Raw genomic sequence first — 21053 nt, forward strand, 5'->3', positions numbered from 1 at the left:
GTTTTTATTACTTTTTCATTAAGAAAATTAATAAAACAAATTATCAGTGGATACAGTTATAGTATGTAGGTTGACCAATGTCACACAATATTACTTAACATGCAGTAGTTGATGTCTATTAACTCTGACAGTTCTCAGTTTACTACAGTGGAATTCATTAGTATGTGTTATGTAAGAATGAAGAGGGAAAGAACATGAAGACATCTTTGTCTTTTCTCTTTTCCTGAACTCAGTTAATTCTGCCTATTTGGTCTGAAAAGCTCTAATAACAATGAAGGCCTGGCAGTTACTTTTAGCATTTCTTTTATATAAAAAAAGAGAAAAGAAAATTACCAAGTGTTTAAAGACATGGAAACTTGGAGGACTTTCTTGTTCCTAAGTGGTGACTCTGACTGGATGTTCAGGATGGAGTGGTTGCTGACCCTTTGAACACAGCTATTGTGCTGGGTTAATATTATATTTCCGTCTATAGTTTATCATTCAGGGTGCTGATCTAAAACAAAGCATCCGGTTTATCCAGCTAGTCCAGAACACATCCACTTAGCAACAAAAGTACAGATAAGGATTTCCTTGCACTTGAACTGCTACGGTTTTTTTGTTGTTGTTGTCTAGTGGGAATTTCGTTGTCTAGTGGAAGTTTTGTTGTCTAGTGGAAAAACATTAGTAAGTATTTTTATATAAGTATTTTTCAGTTATTTCATTTTATTTGCTGCTGTTACATCCAATTATGTGTAACATTGTATTTACACCTCTGTAGCATTTATCATGTTTTGCCTTATTATAATTTCTACTTTATTAGTTGGCCTATTTTAGGGGACATGTGTCTTTTCTTCCTCAACTAAACAACTTGAGGACAAAATTTGTGTGTCAGACATTTTAAAGATCCACGTGCTTTGCACATAGGAGACAGTTGTTGAAAAGGGGGGAACATTGAAGCTCTTTTTGGTTTTGGAGAGGGAGTCTCACTCTGTCACCCAGGCTGGAGTGCAGTGGTGTGATCTTGTCTCACTGCAGCCTCCGCTTCCACCTCCTGGGTTCAAGTGATTCTCCTGCCTTGGCCTCCCGAGTAGCTGGGATTACAGGCGCCCACCTCCACACCTGGCTAATTTTTGTAGTTTTAGTGGAGATGAGGTTTCACCATGTTGGCTAGGCTGGTCTCAAACTCCTGACCTCAAGTGATCTGCTGGCCTCAGCCTCCCAAAGTGCTAGGATTAAAGACATGAGATGCCCGGCCTATGGTTCTTTTGTTTTTTGTTTTTTTGGGACAGAGTCTCACTCTGTCGCCCAGGCTGGAGTGCTATGGCGCGATCTCAGCTCACTGCAGCCTCCACTTCCTGAGTTCAAGCAATTCTCCCACCTCAGCCTCCCGAGTAGCTGGGAATACAGGCACCCGCCATCATGACCAGCTAATTTTTGTATTTTTGTAGAGACGAGGTTTCACTATGTTGACCAGACTCATCTTGAACTCCTTACCTCAGGTGATCTGTCTACCTCAGCCTCCCCAATTGCTGGGTAACAGGTGTGAGCCACCATACCCACCCTATGGTTCTTAAGAGTAAAACAAAAATTTTGTTTCCTATCATTTGTGCTAGGGATAGATAAAAGCCTATATGTTGTGTTTGTGAGGCAAGGACTGACTTTCTAATAAGAATATTTTAATCCATTATTGACTCCTTACGATAAGATTTCATTTATCTTTCTTGCTTTTTTCTGAGACAAGATCTCCCACTGTTGCGCTGGAGTGCGGTGGTGGGATTGTGACTCACTGCAGCCTTGACCTCTCAAGCTCAAGCAATCCTCCCACATCAGTGTCCTGAGTTGCTGGGGCTACAAGCATATGCCACCACACCAGGCTAATTTTTAAACTGTTTTGTAAAGACGGGGTCTTGTGATGTTGCCCAAGCTGGTCTTGAACTTCTGGGCTCAAGCAATCCTTCTGCCTTGGCCTCCCAAAATGTTGGGATTACACGTGTGAGCCATGGTGCCTGGCCCTAAGGTTATGTTTTTATATAACTGCAGGAGCAAACTGCTCATTCAGAAGCCATTTGTTTAAGCTTATAATTGTTTACTAAGGAGAATTTTGCTCTTAATGGCAGATTTGTTTTAATAAGAAATTTAGCTGAATTAACCCCTCAGCAGATAAGTTTATACATATAGAGTCTATGTGACAACCTTCAGTATATGGAGAGAGTGACTCTGTCCCAAATAGTCATAAGCACTTAGTGGGGCTGACCAAGGGCCTTTTATTCAAATGGTTGCAAGAATCCATAATCTAGAGCAATTAGCAACAACATTTAACTGAATTGTGTTACTCATGCCAGAAATACTTCTGAGAATTTCACTAGGACAGACAAAATTAGGACTGTAAAAGTATATCTGTATTTGTGCAGAATCTCTCATAATTCATCTAATCAATATTGACTGTACATCTGTGCATTAGTGATTCCTGCTACGAACTGTTTCTCAATGCACTGCCAATTTTTGACCGATGTATAAAATTTATTTGTGCTACACCTCTGTATGCACATTGTTGCAGTGATGCCATATAGAGTGGGGTTCACCTTGCTTTAAGAGGTTAGAAGCAACCATAATTAATTTCAAGCCACTGTCACAGAAATATTGGGTGTGGACTGGAAAAAGACATGAATTTTGCTTTATGAATGTGCAAAAGAATGTATTCGGGACCTAAGAGCTCTACACAAACTGCAATACAGTTCTGAAGGGTGACTAAGAAAAAAGTTAAAAAACTATTAATAAACTCTGTAGAAGTGATGTATTGTAATTATTGTTGACTCTGTCTTGAGTTTTAATCCCTTCAGTGTCCCGTTGGTCAATTGGAAAAGACAGACAAAACAAAAACTGTGACATATGGCAGATGCCATGTCAGTGATATGTAGAGTGTTAGAGGAATATAGGTGAGGAAGGTTATATTTTGTTAAAATTGGTCTTTTCCTGAAGGGGAGACAAAGAATGGTTAGCTTGCTGTTTTTCTGGATTTTTTTTTTTTTTTTCTAGATAAGTAAGATAGGGTTTCACTGTGTCACCCAGGCTGGAGTTCAGTGGCATGATCATAGCTCATTGCAGCTTCAAATTCCTGGGCTTAAGCAATTCTCCCCTCTCAGCCTCCTGAGTAGCTTGGACTACAGGTGTGCGCCCCTATGCCTGAGCTTTTCTGGAGATACCTTAATTACCACGTCCAGATATTCTTTAATGATATAGTACATAATAACCTCACTCTGTAGGTTATGTTCAGTGCCTAATGTCTTTCAGACACTATTAAACAGTTTCCTTTTATTAGTTAAGCTTCTTTAACGTCTCAGTTACTTGGTAAAATTAGTATTAGGGTTAGTATTAGAATTTCATAGATTATGACCGGGCGTGGTGGCTCATGCCTGTAATCCCAGCACTTTGGGAGGCTGACAAGTGTGGGTCACCTGAGGTCAGGAGTTCGAGACCAGCCTGGCCAACATGGTGAAACTCCATCTCTACTAAAAATATAAAAATTAGCCAGGCATAGTGGTGCACACCTGTAATCTCAGCTACTTGGGAGGTTGAGGTGGGAGTATCGCTTGAACCTGGGAGACAAAGGTTGCAGGGAGCTGAGATCACGCCACTGCACTCCAACCTGGGCAACAGGGTGAGACTCCATCTCAAATAAAAATTAAAAAAAAAAAAGAGAGAGAAAGAATTTCGTAGATTATAAACTGAATTTTTTTTTTTTTTTTTTTTGAGACAGAATCTTGCTCTGTCACCCAGGCTAGAGTGCAGCGGCTCAATCTTGGCTCACTGCAGGTGCTGCCTCCCAGGGTTCACACCATTCTCCTGCCTCAGCCTCCCAAGTAGCTGGGACTACAGGCGCCCGCCACCACGCCCAGCTAATTTTTTTGTATTTTTAGTGGAGACAGGGTTTCACCACGTTAGCCAGGATGGTCTCGATCTCCTGACCTCATGATCTGCCCGCCTTGGCCTCCTAAAAGTGCTGGGATTACAGGCGTGAGCCACCGTGCCCGGTCAATATAAACTGAGATTTTTAGTGAAATTATTTGTCCAAAATCTCAAAGTTTATAATTGGAAGAACTGTAATTAAAATCTGGATCTGTTCAGTTTCACATCTTTGACTCTGTCCACTATGCTATACTCTCTCTGAAGCATATTCTGTTAATTATGTACATACACGCTAAGTGTATGTATACATATACACTAAGTATACACATACTAAGTACCTACAGCCCTCAAACACAGGCCTATGTACCTTTTACACATTATCTCATTTAATCCCCCACAATAGCAGTTTAAGGGTGGTATGTTATGTTTTGCAAATGAGAAAACTGAGGCTCAGAGGTAATCTTCAAACCTCCCAACAGATAAACGGTAATATCAAGACTTGAGCTGAGGTTCATTTGAGTTTAAAGCTTGTTGCTGTACATTAATGATTTTACAAAAAATATCCAGAGAGCATCAATTGTAGATTAATGCAAATTCATTGTAGGGTATAAGATATAGAAGTAAGGCAATTCCATACTGATACCCCTTTATTTCTTCAGTATTTATTGAAGAGTGACTCCCCCAACATTGTTGTATTGTTTTGCTATTGAGTCTATTTCTGAAATTACTTTTCTGATAATTTTTTTCATTATTATTTGATGGCACTTTATTATTTATTTAGTGACAGGATCTCACTCTGTCATTCAAGCTGGAGTGCAGTGGCATGAACAAGACCCTGTAGCCTCCTCCACCCAGGCTCAAGTGATCCTCCCACCTCAGCCTCCTGGGTAGCTGGAACTACAGGCACGTGCCACCATACCTGGCTATTTTTTTTTTTTTTTTTGTAGAGATAGCATTTTGCCATGTTGCCCAGGCTCGTCTTGAACTCCTGGGCTCAAGTGATCCACCCTCCTTGGCCTCCCAAAGTGCTGGGATTACAAGTGTGAGCCACTGTGTCCTGCCCGAATTTTTGTGTGTGTGTGTGACGGAGTCCCGCTTTGTCACCCAGGCTAGAGTGCAGTGGTGCAATCTAGGCTCACTGCAAGGTCTGCCTCCTGGGTTCACGCCATTCTCCTCCCTCAACCTCCCGAGTAGCTGAGACTACAGGCACCCGCCACCATGCCCAGCTAATTTTTTGGAATTTTTTTAGTAGAGATGGGGATTCACCATGTTAGCCAGGATGGTCTCGATCTCCTGACCCGTGATCCGCCCACCTCGGCCTCCCAAAGTGCTGGGATTACAGGTGTGAGCCACTGTGCCCAGCCAAATTTTTTTTTTTTTTTTAAGAGACATGGTCTTACTCTGTCACCCAGGCTGAAGTACAGTGGTGCAGTAATAGCTCACTTCAGGCTGGGCGCGGTGGCTCACACCTGTGATCCCAGCACTTTAGGAGGCCGAGGTGGGCGGATCACGAGGTCAAGAGATCGAGACCATCCTGGCCAATCAGCATGGTGAAACCCCGTCTCTGCTAAAAATACAAAAATTAGCTGGGCGTAGTGGTACACACCTGTAGTCTCAGCTACTTGGGAGAGTGAGGCAGGAGAATCACTTGAACTCGGGAGGCAGAGGTTGCAGTGAGCTAAGATCGTGCCACTGCACGCCAGCCCAGGTGACAGAGCAAGACCCTTCTCAAAAAAAAAAAATAATAATAATAATAGGTCACTTCAGCCTTTAACTCCTGGCTCAAGGGATTCTCCTGCCTAAGCCTCCCGAGTAGCTGGGACTACAGGCATGTGCTACCATGCCTGGCTAATTTTAAATTTTTTTGTAGATACATGACCCTACTATGTTGCTCAGGCTGGTCTCGGACTCTTGGCCTCAAGCAGTCCTCCCTTCTTGGCCTCCCAAACTGCTGGGATTACAGGCCTGAGCCACTGCATCTGGCGTGATGACATGTATTTAAAAGTTAACTTGATAATAATTTATTACAGAGCACATGTTTATTATAGAAAGTCCAAATATTATAGAAATGCTTAATTTCTAAAATGGAAATTCCTGTAATTGCATTCACAAATATGACCACTGTTAGCTATTGTCTTGAGCACTTTATTAACATACTGATCTGTATATACTTTTTTAAAATATATCAAACTTAGAACTTGCTTTAATCACTTACCAATAACTCTGATACCCTTAATTTTATAGTATATGTCTTTTTTTTTTTTTTTTTTTTTTTGAGATGGAGTCTCACTTTGTCTCCCAGGCTGGAGTGCAATGGCGCGATCTCAGCTCACGGCAACCTCCGCCTCCTAGGTTCAAGTGAGTCTCCTGCCTCAGCCTTCTGAGTAGCTGGGATAACAAACAGCTACTACCAAGCCTGGCTAATTTTTTGTATTTTTAGTAGAGATGGGGTTTCACCATGTTGGCCAAGCTGGTCTCAAACTCCTGACCTTGTGATCTGCCCACCTCAGCCTCCCAAAGTGCTGGGATTACAGGCATGAGCCACTGCGCCCGGCTGGGTTCAGGTTTTCAGAATGTAGCCTCTACTTTAATATTTGAGCTGGAGACTAAGAGGAATATAAATTATTCCTAACCAACCTGTTTCTTATGCAAACTGCCTTTCTCATTGCCTCTCCCTTAGTGAAAATGAAATTAAATAAAGTCTTATCTTTTCTAATTCTATACAGGGTCTAAACTTTTTTACTGTCACTGTCAACAATCTTCTCATTTGCTCTGTGTTTTGAAGTAAGCAGAAGGATATAAAACAAGTTGTAACACTGTTTCACATAAAGCAGTGCTGCTTTTTAGGGGAGAGAAGTATAAAGAATAGAATTGACTTTTAAAAAGATGTGGCCCACCAGAGGAGGTGGCTCACACCTGTAATCCCAGCACTTTGGGAGGCTGAGGCAGGCAGATCATCTGAGGTCGGGAGTTGGAGACCAGCTTGGCCAACATAGAGAAATCTCAACTAAAACATATAAAATTAGCTGGGCGTGGTGGCGCATTCCTGTAATCCCAGGTATTCAGGAGGCTGAGGCAGGAGAATTGCTTAAACCCAGGAGGCGGAGGTTGCAGTGAGCCGAGATAATGTCATTGCACTCCAGCCTGGGCAACAGGAGTGAAACTCCATCTCAAAACAAACAAACAAACAAGCAAACAGACAAAACAGATGTGGCCTAGAAAATAAATATAAATCTTAACACTAAAAACCAAAAAAAATATGTAATTTGAAGTGATTGTTCAGATGCAGTGTCTCCCAGATTTTCAATTAATTATATAAAGAATTTTAAACAAACATACTTACCATATGGCAGTTTCCACAGGGAAATTTGCTGGTAGCTGTCTTCCTTACAAAAACATTTAAAAATGCAAACTGAAGATATTTAAATATTTTTTTTTTTTTTTTTTTTTGAGACGGAGTCTCACTCTGTCGCCCAGGCTGGAGTGCAGTGGCCGGATCTCAGCTCACTGCAAGCTCCGCCTCCCGGGTTTACGCCATTCTCCTGCCTCAGCCTCCCGAGTAGCTGGGACTGCAGATGCCCGCCACCTCGCCCGGCTAGTTTTTTTTTTTTTTTGTATTTTTTTAGTAGAGACGGGGTTTCACCTTGTTGGCCAGGATGGTCTCGATCTCCTGACCTCGTGATCCGCCCGTCTCGGCCTCCCAAAGTGCTGGGATTACAGGCTTGAGCCACCGCGCCCGGCCTAAAACATTTTTTATAAAAAATTGAGAAGCTTGCATATTCTTTTGTAGTTTGAGGAAACATTCCAAAGAAAAACACTTTTTAAATTCAGTTAAGAAATATTTACTTTATAAATGACCAAGAACGAGTTCACTATATTAGATCAGTAGTTAAAGAAGTTTACCAAGGAGAATTTATACAGTAGATAGTCAAAACCCCATATTATTTATCTTGCTTGTTATTCTACATTTGTATATATAAAAGCATGAATGCTAATACTTTTGTATAAAAGTAATAGATATTCAAGTTAGACTTTGATGAGGCCTAAAAAATACTGGGGCGCTTTTTTTTTGCCAATTTGTATAAATTCATTCTAAAAGTCTTTTTTCTTTTTTTTTCTTTTCTTTTTTTTTTTTTTTTTTTTTTTTTTTTTTTTTTTTTTTTTGAGATGGAGTCTCACTCTGTCGCCAGGCTAGAGTGCAGTGGCGCAATCTTGGCTCATTGCAACCTCTGCCTACTGGGTTCAAGTGATTCTCGTGCCTCAGCCTCCCGAGTAGCTGGGACTACAGGTGCCCGCCACCACACCCAGCTAATGTTTGTATTTTTAGTAGAGACGGGGTTTCACCATGTTGGCCATGATGGTCTCGTTCTCTTGACCTCGTGATCCGCCCACCTCAGCCTCTCAAAATGCTGGGATTACAGGCGTGAGCCACCGCCCCCGGCCAAAAGGCCTTAATTTTTAAATCCTGAAATTTTAATTTCTGGGGACAAATTTCAGAGCTACCTTATTTCACTATAGCTCAGAGGTTTAAAATTATACTTGAATTTTTTTTGTTATCCCAGTAGTAATTTGAGATCTTCAGAAAAGGATATTTCTCCTACTTTTATTGATTTGGACCAGAGCTTAGATTGGAACAGAGAAGGAAAGATGGATAATGAACTGAACTGAAAATTCCAAGATCACCATAAACCTAAACCACATCTTATAAATCTGGGAGACACTGCTGCTTCTTAGGGCATTTTTGGTTTTCTTGTTGACAACTTTTCCCACCCTCATGCCTAGCAAGAGGAAAGGAACTAAATTCACAGAGTTAAATGACAAGGCAATAATGGAAAATTAAGTATGACTTTAGATATGCTGGTACATCAAGAACTCAAATTCTATTTGTGTGAGATACGAGGTTCTGGTGACTGTCCTGTAACTCTCCACTGTTATCACAAATCACCCCTCCCAGTTCTTCAGACAAAATAAAAGCATAAAGAGACATGGATTTCCTGCTTTTAAGTAGAAGAAAATAATAATATCCTGCATTTGTTGAGACAGGAGATCAAGATTGGGTGGGCATATATACCATTTTTCACCTATTAAAATAGCAAGGGTTATTTTAAGTGGGATTACTTCATGTTGGCAAGTGTACTGACGTGGACATGCTTATATATTGCTGGTGGGGGTATAAAAATGGTACAGATTTTTGGGGGGAGCAATTTGGCAGTACTTACCATGATCCTTAAATATTACTTTGACCCACTAATTTCTCCACTGAAAAAGATGTTCAGTGTAGTGTTAACTAAGTTCCCTGGCCAGGCATGGTGCCTCAATACTTGTAATCCCAGCACTTTGGGAGGCTAAGGCAGGAGGATCACTTGAGGCCAGAAGTTCAAGACCAGCCTTGGCAACATAGCGAGACCCCACTGTCTCTGCAAAAAATAAAAAAAATTAGCCAGGGACAGTTGTGCATATCTGTAGTCCTAATTACTCAAGCGGCTGAGTCAAGAAGATCCCTTCAGCCTAGGAGTTTGAGGCTGCAGTGAGCTATGATTGTGCCACTACACTCTGACCTGGACAGCTTGTTGTTGTTTTTTTTTTTTTTAAGACAGAGTCTCTCCCAGGCTGGAGTGTGTGGCACAATTTTGGCTCACTGCAGCCTCCGTCTCCTGGTTTCAAGCAATTCTCTTGCCTCAGCCTCCTGAGTAGCTGGGATTACAGGCACACGCCACCATGCCTGGCTAATTTTTTTTTCCCCAAAGTGGTAGGATTACAGCAGGACCCACCATGCCCGGCCTTCAGCTTGGTTCTGATGAGTGGTTTGGAACATCCTAGCCAGTTTTAATTTTATGTAGAATAGATGAGTGGGTGTCTTCCCTTCTTGTTCACTTCCTGGGTCTAGAACTATCCTAAGCATAAATGTTAAGTGGTATCTCAAAACCCCTGTAATGTGTATCCATATTATAGAAACAATATTGAGTAACATCTTGTTCAAGCATTAGCCAGTATGATTGCCTTTCAGAACACTGGGCTTTTCTCTGTAGTTTCTATATAGGTGGAGAAAGGAGTTTTTTAGAGACTTTAATCACTGTAAATGTCCTTCAGAATACCTGTGAGAGTCCTAGAAATGAGACCAAAGTGGGGGAGGGGGAAACTAAAAGGAAGGGAAAGGAAGAAAGGCGGGAAGTGGGGAACAGAAAGAAAACAAACAAAACGAAAAACCCTGGCACCAATATGACGGCTTCAAACTGCTGTATCCCCAGGGCTAACAACATAGTACCAGGAATTTTTTTCTCTGCTTTCAGGCCTATAATGAGGAAATTTCTGTCTGACCAATATCAGGGGCACATCAGCTGCTGTACTAAGTTTCTTCACATATCCTGGAATTGTGGTGAGTTTGAACCCATTAGCTACCACTTCTACAACTGTTCTTGGAGTTGTGTGGATGCAGTCCAATTAGATATATAGAATTACTGGTTTATCTGTGCTAGATCTTAGTAAGCTCCCATTACTTTTGCATTAGGATTAATAGAGGTGGAATTTGAGATGTGCTTTGGGAATGGGTATGATTTGGACACATGGAAGTGAAGAAATGAGCGAATCAATATAAATAAGGATACAGGAAAAGTCAGAATATACCTTTCTGCAAGTAGTTTACTGGGTTGTGGTGGCCTGTGCTTCTGCTTGGAATCTTTTGGTGGGTTTTCTTGTGCAAGCATTTTAAGTAGTAAGATGTTTGAGGGGACAGAAGAGAAGAGATGGTTGGAAAGATGAATTTATACACAAGGCTTTGGACTACATTCTTTAGACAATAGGAAACCATAGAGACTCTGAAATCAGGAGTGGTCTGGTATGAGTTGGGTTCTAGGACAATCAACCTGGCAACCTTGTGTAAAGGAATGAGAGAAGGGAAGAGGGTCTGGGCGAGGAGATCAGTTAAGAGGCCAGTGCAGACACAAAGGGACAAGTATTGTATGAGTCCACCTATGTGAAGTACCTAGAGTGTCAAACTCATAAGGACAGAAAGTAGAATGGTGGTTGCCAGAGGAGAAGGGAATGGGGAGTAATTGTTTAGTGGGTATAGAGTTTTCGTTGGGGAAAATGAAAAAGTTCTGGAGATGGCTGGTGGTTTCACAACAATGTGAATACTTAATGCACTGAACTGTACATGTAAAACAAAATGGTTAAAATAGTAAACTTTATGTTGTGTATATTTTACAATTACCAAAAAAAAAAAAAGCAGCAGCACCATTACAGTGGCTGTTCTGGGTTAACCAAGGAATGTTGGCAGTGGAAACTGAGGGGAGTAGGTAGGCTAGAGAACAATTTCAGATGTGATTTGGCACCTGATTAGATGTAGTGGATAGGGACAGAGAGTGGTCTGCAAAGGTTTAGAGAAGCATTTTCCAAACCTTGACTGAGCATGAGAATTAACCACCTGGGCAACCCTTAATAAAATACAGAAGAGTATGCTTCACACCAGACTAACTATAGTACTGGTTTAGATCCTGGGTGGCGAGAAAGATGATGCTAATCCTAGTAACTACAAGAGTGAGCACAGGAGCAGGGGATAAAGGATGATGATTAGTACTTGTTTGGATATGTTGAATCTGAAGGATGGGGCAGTACCCAGGTGGTGGGATTGGGGCCACCAGGAGATACTGGTTCTAGAGAGCTGTGTCAAACTAGAGATCCAGCAGAATGCTGACAGGGATGAGAGGACAAAGTGAGAAGTGCTAACATCAGAGCCTTAGGGAACACCTAGATTATAGGGCTAGGAGGAGAAAAAAGGCACTTAAAAAATAAATGGCCAGAAAGAAGGAATACAAAACAGTTGGTACAGTGCATTGCCATACATATTGGAACGGTCGAGCATAAGGATTGAGAAAGGGCCTTTGGATTGGGTGAGAAAACATTAATGACCCTTTAGAATGCTGTTTTAATTCAGAAGAGATTAAGGAGTGAAAGGAGAGAATAGAAACAATAAGCAGAAATTGTTTTGTTTTGATTTTCAAGGAATGGTGAAGGGAGGGAAGAGCCAAGTCTGGATTCGTCAGGTCAAGGGAGTGCTTTTTCAGTTGGGGTAAACTTGGTACTATTTTAGAGACCAGTATTTCTTTCTTTCTTTTTTTTTTTTTCGTGGCAGAGTTTTGCTCTGACACCCAGGCTGGAGTGAAATGGCGTGATCTCAGCTCACTGCAACCTCCGCCTCCTGGGTTCAAGTGATTCTCCTGCCTCAGCCTCCCAAGTAGCTGGGATTAGAGGCGTGTGCCACCATGCCCGGCTAATTTTGTATTTTTTTAGTAGAGACGGAGTTTCTCCATGTGGTCAGGCTGGTCTTGAACTCCCGACCTCAGGTGATCTGCCCGCCTTGGCCTCTCAAAGTGCTGGGATTACCGGCGTAAGCCAGCATGCCTATTAAGCCGGTATTTCTATGGAGCACTTGTGTTTCGTGGATCTTCTGCCTACCTCCTACCTCCTTTTCTCTCCCGCCCTTTGATGATGGAGTGTCTGCTTTCTCTTCCATACTTACTTCCTTGCTTGTGCTGAAAGTCTTCCATTGACCCTTCTAGGTCCGCTCCTTCTCTACATGCCATCTGTCCCAGGATACTGACCTGCATGGACAACATCAGCAGACTTCCTTGGCCTTTGGTTTTTGTTGGGTTTGGCCAATGTAGAGCCCCAGTAGGACATTGGAGGAAAGAAGGAGGAGGGTGAGATTGGAGCATTTATCCCCTTGGCACCCAATTTGAATCTGGCTGAATTGACTGAAAGTCCTGCTCCTCTCATGACTGTCTCTGTAGGGCTCTTTTCTTCTGGGTTTGATACCCACTTTCTTTCCTAGTTCCTTCAGGCCTAGGGGTGGAAACAGCCACTCTGTTAATAGCCCTGGGATACTACACTCTATTTTCCCATGTGGTTTCCCTGAACTCTGCCCATACCTTCATAAGTTGTCCCTCTATTAAATCCTTTACTATGGTTTCCTGCTGGGATCCTGACTGATACAGTGATCTTATCCAGTTTCATGGCATTAAATAGCAACCATATGCTCATAGTTCCCAAATTCATGTTTCTAGCCTACACCCATTTCCTGAACTGCAGGCTTATACATCTAGCCGCCTGTTAGACTTGATTGTGTAATGTATGTCTCAAGTTCCTGATCTTTCTTCTAAACCTGTCAAGGGGAACTCTATCCTTCTGGTTGTTCAGGACAAAAATCTTGACATTATCCTTGACTCTTCTTTTTGTCACCCCCTTATGTAATCTGATGTAGAATCTGGCCACTTCTCACCACCTCCACTACTATTCCCCTGGTCCAACTCCCATCATCTCTCATCCCTGATAACCCGCTAGCTGGTCTTCCTGCTTCTGCTTTGGCCTTCTTTCATTCTATTTTCAACATAGTGGTCACTTGCTCCTGAAAATCTCCCAATAGCTTCCCATTTCAGAATAAAAGCCAAAGTCCTTGCCATGACCTAAAAGGCCGTACATGGTCTGCCTCCCAGCCCCGTTGCCTTTGTGACCCTATTTTTTACTCTGTCCCCCTCACTTATCCAGCTCCAGTTACTCTGGGCCTCCTTACTGCTTTAACACTGTCTCCCTAGCTAGAATGCTTCTCCTAGATATTTGCATGGCCAACTCCTCTATCTCCTGAAGTCTTTGTTCAAATATCTTCTTTTTTTTTTTTTTTTTTTTTTTTTTTTTTTTGAGACAGAGTCTCGCTCTGTCGCCCAGGCTGGAGTGCGGTGGCCGGATCTCAGCTCACTGCAAGCTCCGCCTCCCGGGTTCACGCCATTCTCCTGCCTCAGCCTCCCGAGTAGCTGGGACTACAGGCGCCCGCCACCTCGCCCGGCTAGTTTTTTTTTTGTATTTTTTTAGTAGAGACGGGGTTTCACCATGTTAGCCAGGATGGTCTCGATCTCCCGACCTCGTGATCCGCCCGTCTCGGCCTCCCAAAGTGCTGGGATTACAGGCTTGAGCCACCGCGCCCGGCCTCAAATATCTTCTTAATGGCTTACCCTAACTACCATATTTAAAATTACAAACTGACACCCCAGAGGCAGCATTTCCTTCCCTTGCTGTGTTTCCTTTTCCCATCACACTTAACATCTTCTAATATACTGTATAATTTGCTTATTTTATTTTGTAATTATCATACTGTAAAATTGAATTTTTTCCCTTAAGGTATACAGTTCTATGAATTCGGACACATATATAAATTATAACACCTACATAAATTCTTGTAACTGTCACCACAATCAGGATACAGGACCGTTCCATGGTTTCAGAAAACTCTGTTGTGCTACCCCTTTATAATCATATCCTTTCTTACCCCTAACCCTTAGAAACCACAGAATTTATTTATTTATTCTTATTTATTTATTTATTTTTGGTCAAGACAGGGTCTTGCTCTGTTGCCCAGGCTGGAGTGCAGTGGCACATTCTCAGCTCACTGCAACCTCCGCCTCCCAGGTTCAAGCCTCCTGCCTCAGCCTCCTGAGTAGCTGGGGTTACAGGCGTGCGCCACTATTCCTGGTTAATTTTTGTATTTTTAGTAGAGGTGGGGTTTCACCATGTTGGCCAGGCTGGTCTTGAACTCCGAACCTCAAGTGATCTGCTCACTTTAGCCTCTCAAAATGCTGGGATTACAGGCATGAGCCATGGTGCCTGGCCAGAAACCACTGAATTTTTCATCATATAGTTTTTTCTTTTCAATAATGGGATCATATAACTTTTGAGACTGGTATAATGCCTTTCAGATTCATCCAAGTTATTGAGTTATAGTTCATTCCTTTTTATTTCTGAATAGTGTTCTATTCTATAGCTGTATCACAGTTTATCCATTCACCATTGAAGGAAATTTGGGTTGTTTCCAGTTGTGGTACTTACGAATAGAGCTGCTAAGAACATTAGTGTACAGGCTTTTGTGTGAATGTAAGTTTTTATTTCTCTAGAATTTCATTAAATTTTTAATTACATCTTTTTTGCATACTTTATTCACTGACTAATAATTCTACATCCCTAAAACTATTCCTGGTATATAGTAGGATCTCAATAAATTAATGAATATGCTATGTTATTTTAGAATGAAGAGGGAGAGTGAAAGAGTCACTCTGAACTCATTCAAGGTTCATGTCACCAGACTCTAGACTGCAGTCTACTCAAACCCCAAATGGCCAGGAGACTTGAGCTGAAAGACACCTGCAAGTTGAGAATGTAAAAGACTTTTTACTCAAAGTAAAGCAATTCCTTCCTCATGTTTTTGGTGGTCATTTATCAGGCTCCTGACTTGAGAGAGGAGCTTGGGAAGAGGTTGGAGAGAATCCTCCTGAGAAAATAGTTTAACAGTGACTGTCAGCATAACTCATTCCTGTGCAGAATACACAGCCAGATCTTCCACTCTGAGAATAATCCAGGAACAAACTTGCTTGCAAAAGCAGGGGAAATAATGTTGTGTGACTAACTTAGTTTCACTTAAACTGATAGTAAAGAACACCAGTTGGGACATGAAAAAGGTAAGAGTTAGAGATAAAGAGGAACATAACGATTATATGAGAAGTTGATGTTTATAAAATAGGTTGATCCATTTATCCAAATATGTGTGTTTGCAGCCATAGGCTGTGTCTGTGCTATTTTGTATCTTTTTGGATAAGGTTTTTTTTTTTGTTTCATTTTGTCCGTTTTTTTTTTTGAGACAGAGTTTTGCTCTTGTTGTCCAGGCTGGAGTGCAATGGCATGACCTTGGCTCACTGTAACCTCTGTCTCCTGGGTTCAAGCAGTTCTGCCTCAGCCTCCCAAGTAGCTGGGATTACAGGCACCTACCACCACACCCAGCTAATTTTGTATTTTTATTAAAGATGGGTTTTCGCCATGTTGGCCAGGCTGGTCTCGAACTCCTGACCTCAAGTGATCCACCCGCCTCGGCCTCCCAAAGTGCTGGGATTACAGGTGTGAGCCACTGTGCCCAGCCTGGATAAGCTTCTTCTTCTTTTTTTTTTTTTTTTTTTGATGGAGTCTCACTTTGTAGCCCAGGCTGGAGTGCAGTGGCACAATCTCAGCTCACTGCAACCTCTGCCACCTGGGTTCAAGCAATTCTCCTGCCTCAGCCTCCCCAGTAGCTGGGATCACAGGTGCCTGTCACCACACCTGGTGAATTTTTATGTTTTTAGTAGAGATGGGGTTTCACCATCTTGCCCAGGCTAGTTTTGAACTCCTGACCTCGTGATCCACCTACCTCAGCCTCCCAAAGTGCTGGGATTACAGGTGTGAGCCACCATGCTCAGCCCCGGCCTAGATAAGCTTTAAAAAGCCAGGGTGGGCATGGCGGCTTAGGCCTGTAATCCCAGCACTTTGGGAAAGGCCGAGGTGGGTGGATCACTTGAGTTCAGGAGTTGGCGAGCAGTCTGGCCAACATGGTGAAACCCCGTCTCTACTTAAAAAAAAAAAAAAGCCACTTAACAGGTGGGTTCAGTGGCTCATACCTATAATCTCAGCACTTTGGGAGGCCAAGGCGGGTGGATTGTTTGAGCTCACCAATTAAACACCAGCCTGGGCAACATGGCGAAATCCTGTCTCTACTAAAAATACAAAAATTAGCTGGGTATGGTGGTATGCGCCTGTAGTCCCAGCCACTCAGGAGGCTAGGAAGGGAGGATGGTTTGAGCCCAGGAGGAAGAGGTTGCAGTCAACTGAGATCATGCCACTGCACTTCAGCCTGGGTGATAAAGCCAGACCTTGTCTCAAAAAAAAAAAAAAAAAAAAAGCCACTTAACTAGTGTTCAGTTTAAAATCAGATGCTGCCTCATGCCCCAAACATGGAACTCTTCATAACCTTATTCATTAGAGCTTAAAATTCAGTAAGAATCAGCTGGATTCTGGATCCCATCCAGTGCATTATAGTATTTGAAGCCTCAACAAGATTTCAGTTTACAGGTCTTTCATGTTTAAAGTTTGAGCAAGAGGCTGGTTGGTGGCTCATGCTTGTAATCCCAACGCTTTGAGAGGCTCAGGTGGGAGGCTCAGGTGGGAGGCTTGCTTAAAGCCAGGAGTTTGAGACCAGCCTGGGCAAAATAGCAAGACCTTGTCTCTACAAAAAATTTAAAAATTAGCCAGATGTGTTGGTGTGTGCCTGTAGTTGCAGCTACTCAGGAGGCTGAGGCAGGATCACTCGAGGCCAAAAATTTGACATTACAGTGAGCTATGATTGTGCCACTGCACTCCAACCTGAGGGACAGAGTGAGACCCTGTCTCAAAAATAAAATTAAGATAGAGTTTGAACAAGGTTACAAAATAAGTTTTCTTCATTTCTTAAATAACTTTTTAAAATAAATGCTATGGACTTAAACAAAAATTTTAAATACACACAATGACATAAAGAAAAAAATGCAATCCTATACCTGTATATAAGCACTATTGATATTTTGATTAAGATGTCTTCCAGACATGTTTACAAGTACATGTGTACAGTACATGTATGTGTTTTTGTCACTCTAAAGAAGAGAAGGGATCACAGTAATGCTTTTGGGGTGGGAGGAAGCCCCCTTCACATTCAGTAAAAGGGATACATGAGACCGGACGCGGTGACTCACGCCTGTAATCCCAGCACTTTGGGAGGCTGAGGTGGGCAGATCACGAGGTCAGGAGATTGAGACCATCCTGGCTAGCACAGTGAAGCCCCATCTCTACTAAAAATACAAAAAATTAGCCGGGCGTGGTGGCGGACGCCTGTAGTCCCAACTACTCGGGAGGCTGAGGCAGGAGAATGGCGTGAACTCAGGAGGCGGAGCTTGCACTGAGCCGAGATCACACCACTGCACTCCAGCCTGGGCAACAGAGTGAGACTCTGTCTAAAAAAAAAAAAAAAGAGGGGGATACATGAATGGAAGAAAGAAAATTAGCTTCAGCATCTGAACACTCAAAACAGTTTGTAAACATCGGTGTTTGATTAAATATTTTGAGGATTATCTTCAACTATCAGGAAAAATGAAATGATTCTGAAATATGTTGTGGGTTCTGCGTTGAACTGAAAGCTCCATGTGGGGGTGTAAAGGCTCTGCTTATCCAGCCACATGTCCAGGTTAAGGCCTTAACATAGGACTTAACCTGGTTAAGTTAACCTGTTAACTTCTGTTAAGTTAACAGAAGACTGTTAACTTTTCGCCATTCCCAAACTTCAGGTACATTAGAAACAGATGTCCATCCACAGCTCTTCTGCCATTATGGATGGCTCATTAGATGGGGGTATGGACTGCATTGCCATCACCTCAGATAAAATTCATTGCTCTGTTAATAAGGCAATACATAAATTGTATGCATATGTCTGTTTTTGTTTTAGGACATGTATAGTAATCAGTTCAGTGATGCTACTGTGTGATTGAATGAACTTCTGAGTAGATCATTGAGGGTTCTTTTCTAACCACTATATTATTCAGTGATTCATTTAGAATGTCTTTAATTTCCTCCAGTTGGTAGCCCAGTAGTGTACTGCCTTAAATGTTCAAAAAGCATGCCTCTGCCATTTGCAGTACCTGGAAACCTTAGGAATTTCTGCCAAAGTTCTTCAAAGCATAAAGCTAAAAAGCATGTGTTGAAATGCCTGAGTCAGCTGCTCGAGGGATATACTGACTGCACTCCTGCTGATTTTTCTAGGGTAAAAAAAATCTCCTTGGTGACCTGAGGCAGCTAGCTTTTACTCTACCCAGAAGCACATGTATTATAACTATGCACAAACAGCACAGAGATATACTACATCTAAATGCTAGCATTGGAATTGTTATATTTTCTATTATTATACTTAATTTCAGTAAATCTTTGTGTGTGTGTGTGTTTTTTGAGATGGAGTCTCACTCTGTCGCCCAGGCCTGGAGTGCAGTGGCGCGTTCTCGGCTCACTGCAAGCTCTGCCTCCCGGGTTCACGCCATTCTCCTGCCTCAGCCTCTGGAGTAGCTGGGACTGCAGGTGTCCACTACTACACCTGGCTAATTTTTTGTATTTTTTGTTTTTTTTTAGTAGAAACAGGGTTTCACCATGTTGGCCAGGATGGTCTCGATATCCTGACCTTGTGATCCGCCCGCCTCGGCCTCCCAAAGTGCTGGGATTACAGGCTGAGCCACCGCGCCCAGCCTAGTAAATATTTTTAAATAATGTTTAAGAAAATAACTTTAACTCTTCTACTGATTACCATTAACATTTTTTAACTCTTCTCTAACTTTCTAATTTAGGGAAGGAAAAAGAAAGGTAGCTACTGTATTTATTGAATGTTTAGTATGTGCCTGAAATTTTTATTTGCTTAGTGTTACTCTCATTTTGTAGATGAGGACCTCAGAACAGTTAAGGGTGGTCACATAGCTTTGAGTAGAAGCACAGTTAGGTTTTGAACCAGGTCTTCTTGATTCCAAAGGCATCTCTATGACCACATCATGCTGTAGAATTAGCTATCAACTATTAGGCCAATAAAAGACTATCATCAACCTTATTAAATAAAGAAAACCAAGGCACAGCACAGTAAGCATAATATACTACCATATGTATGATCAGATATACATGCACATGTATGTGTTTACTTTCATACATGCTTGGCATACCAGGCATCTCTTTGAATGGTTGCCTCCAGGAATGGAGACAGGGTAGCTAGAAATCTGGAGTTTTATTATAAAACCTTTTATACCTCTTGAGTTTTATTTTATGTGCATATTTTACTTATTCACAGGAGAAACTCTGTGTACCACTGTGCCCAGCCAGTTTGTCTAGTTTTTGAAACAAGAACACCATGCCTCAAGTGATAGTAATTGTAGTCATGACTGAAGTAAAAGAAGAGTTTCATGAGTTTTAAAATTGAACTTAAAAAAGCTTTCTATTTACTAAAAGCTTGATTTTCATTTGGGGCTACATTAATGGAAACAGAGTATTTTGAACAAGCAAGCGGGATCAGTTGAGTTGGCTTTGTGCTTATTAGATCATACCTTATCTTGAATATGCTTTATTTTTGCACTTTTAAGAACTGTAATGATTTTAAGAACTGTAATGACCTGTTTACATAGCTGTCTCCCCTGCAAGGCTGGGCATTCCTTGAGGGATAGAATCCATGGCTCATTTGCCCTCGTGTCCTTACTAGCTAGCCTAATTCCCAACACTTGATAGGTAGCTAATAAAAGTTGATTGAATTGAATGGAAATAGAAATACTTGGCTTAATATGGGGAGGAGAGAGAAGAGAAAAATCTGTCTTCAGATAATTATAGAGTTCTCATGTAAAAGAGAGATTAAGTTTGTTTTATATGACTTGAGAAGACAGGGAACCAATGGGTAGAAGTATGGAGAAGTTTCTAAAGGTTGAGTCATCTAAAGCCTAGATGGGTCTGACTTTGAATCTATCTCCAGCGGATTCATGGCTCTTTAACTTACTTTTTTTCCCCCACTTTTTCTTTGTTTGTTTGTTTGTTTTTGAGGCAGAGTCTTGCTCTGTCGCCCAGACTGGAGTACAATGGCACAATCTCGGCTCACTGCAACCACTGCCTCCTGGGTTCAGGCGATTCTTCTGCCTCAGCTTCCTGAGTAGTTGGGACTACAGGCGTGTGCCACCACGCCCACCTAATTTTTTGTATTTTTGGTAGAGATGGGGTTTCACCATGTTGACCAGGCTGGCCTCGAACTCCTGACCTCAAGTGATCCACCTGTCTTGGCCTCCCAAAGTGCTGGGATTACAGGTGTGAGCTACCGCGCCCAGCCATTTCCCCCACTTTGTTATAGATATAGCATGTATGTGAATACTTTAGTTATCATTTATTATAGGAAGCAAAATTACTAACCACCTTCTTTGATTTTTTTGTTCATAGTCAAGTTCATCCGAGAAGTAACACCATATATCAAGAAGCCATCATTAGTATCAGATCTGCCGTGGGAAGGTGCAGCCCCCCAGTCACCAAGCTTTAGTGGCAGTGAGGACTCTGGTTCGCCAAAACACCAGAACAGCACCAAAGACAGGAAGATCATCCCTCTCAAAATGTGCTTTGCTGCTAGAAACCTAAGCATGCCGGATCTGGAAAACAGGTGAGGTGTACCTAACAAGATCATCATACCTACAGCTTTACAAACTTAAGGACATGTTGCAGTATTATATGACTCTGTTAACTTAATTATACAGAGGAAAACATCAGTCTAAGGTGAGAGATGCATTTTTGGGGTT

General features: G+C 41.9%; 1 protein-coding gene and 1 long non-coding RNA gene across 3 annotated transcripts in view; one reads left to right on the forward strand and one right to left on the reverse strand.

Annotated features, from left to right (window-relative positions):
• The window catches only part of SNTB2 (syntrophin beta 2), a 114727-nt gene that overhangs the window by 38355 nt on the left and 55319 nt on the right, over positions 1 to 21053 (forward strand). For both annotated transcript variants that reach the window (XM_077984460.1, XM_001100304.5), the window contains exon 2: positions 20704 to 20917. In XM_077984460.1, coding sequence (XP_077840586.1) covers positions 20704 to 20917 — 214 coding nt within the window. The remainder of the gene's footprint in view (positions 1 to 20703; positions 20918 to 21053) is intronic.
• On the reverse strand, positions 8053 to 11109 carry LOC144337684 (uncharacterized). Its single transcript, XR_013411098.1, has 2 exons — positions 9525 to 11109; positions 8053 to 9386 (listed from the first exon to the last, which is right to left on the reverse strand). It is a non-coding gene; the product is annotated as an uncharacterized LOC144337684 (long non-coding RNA).

The sequence above is a fragment of the Macaca mulatta genome, chromosome 20, assembly GCF_049350105.2.
Source record: "Macaca mulatta isolate MMU2019108-1 chromosome 20, T2T-MMU8v2.0, whole genome shotgun sequence".
Classification (NCBI taxonomy): Eukaryota; Metazoa; Chordata; class Mammalia; order Primates; family Cercopithecidae; genus Macaca; species Macaca mulatta.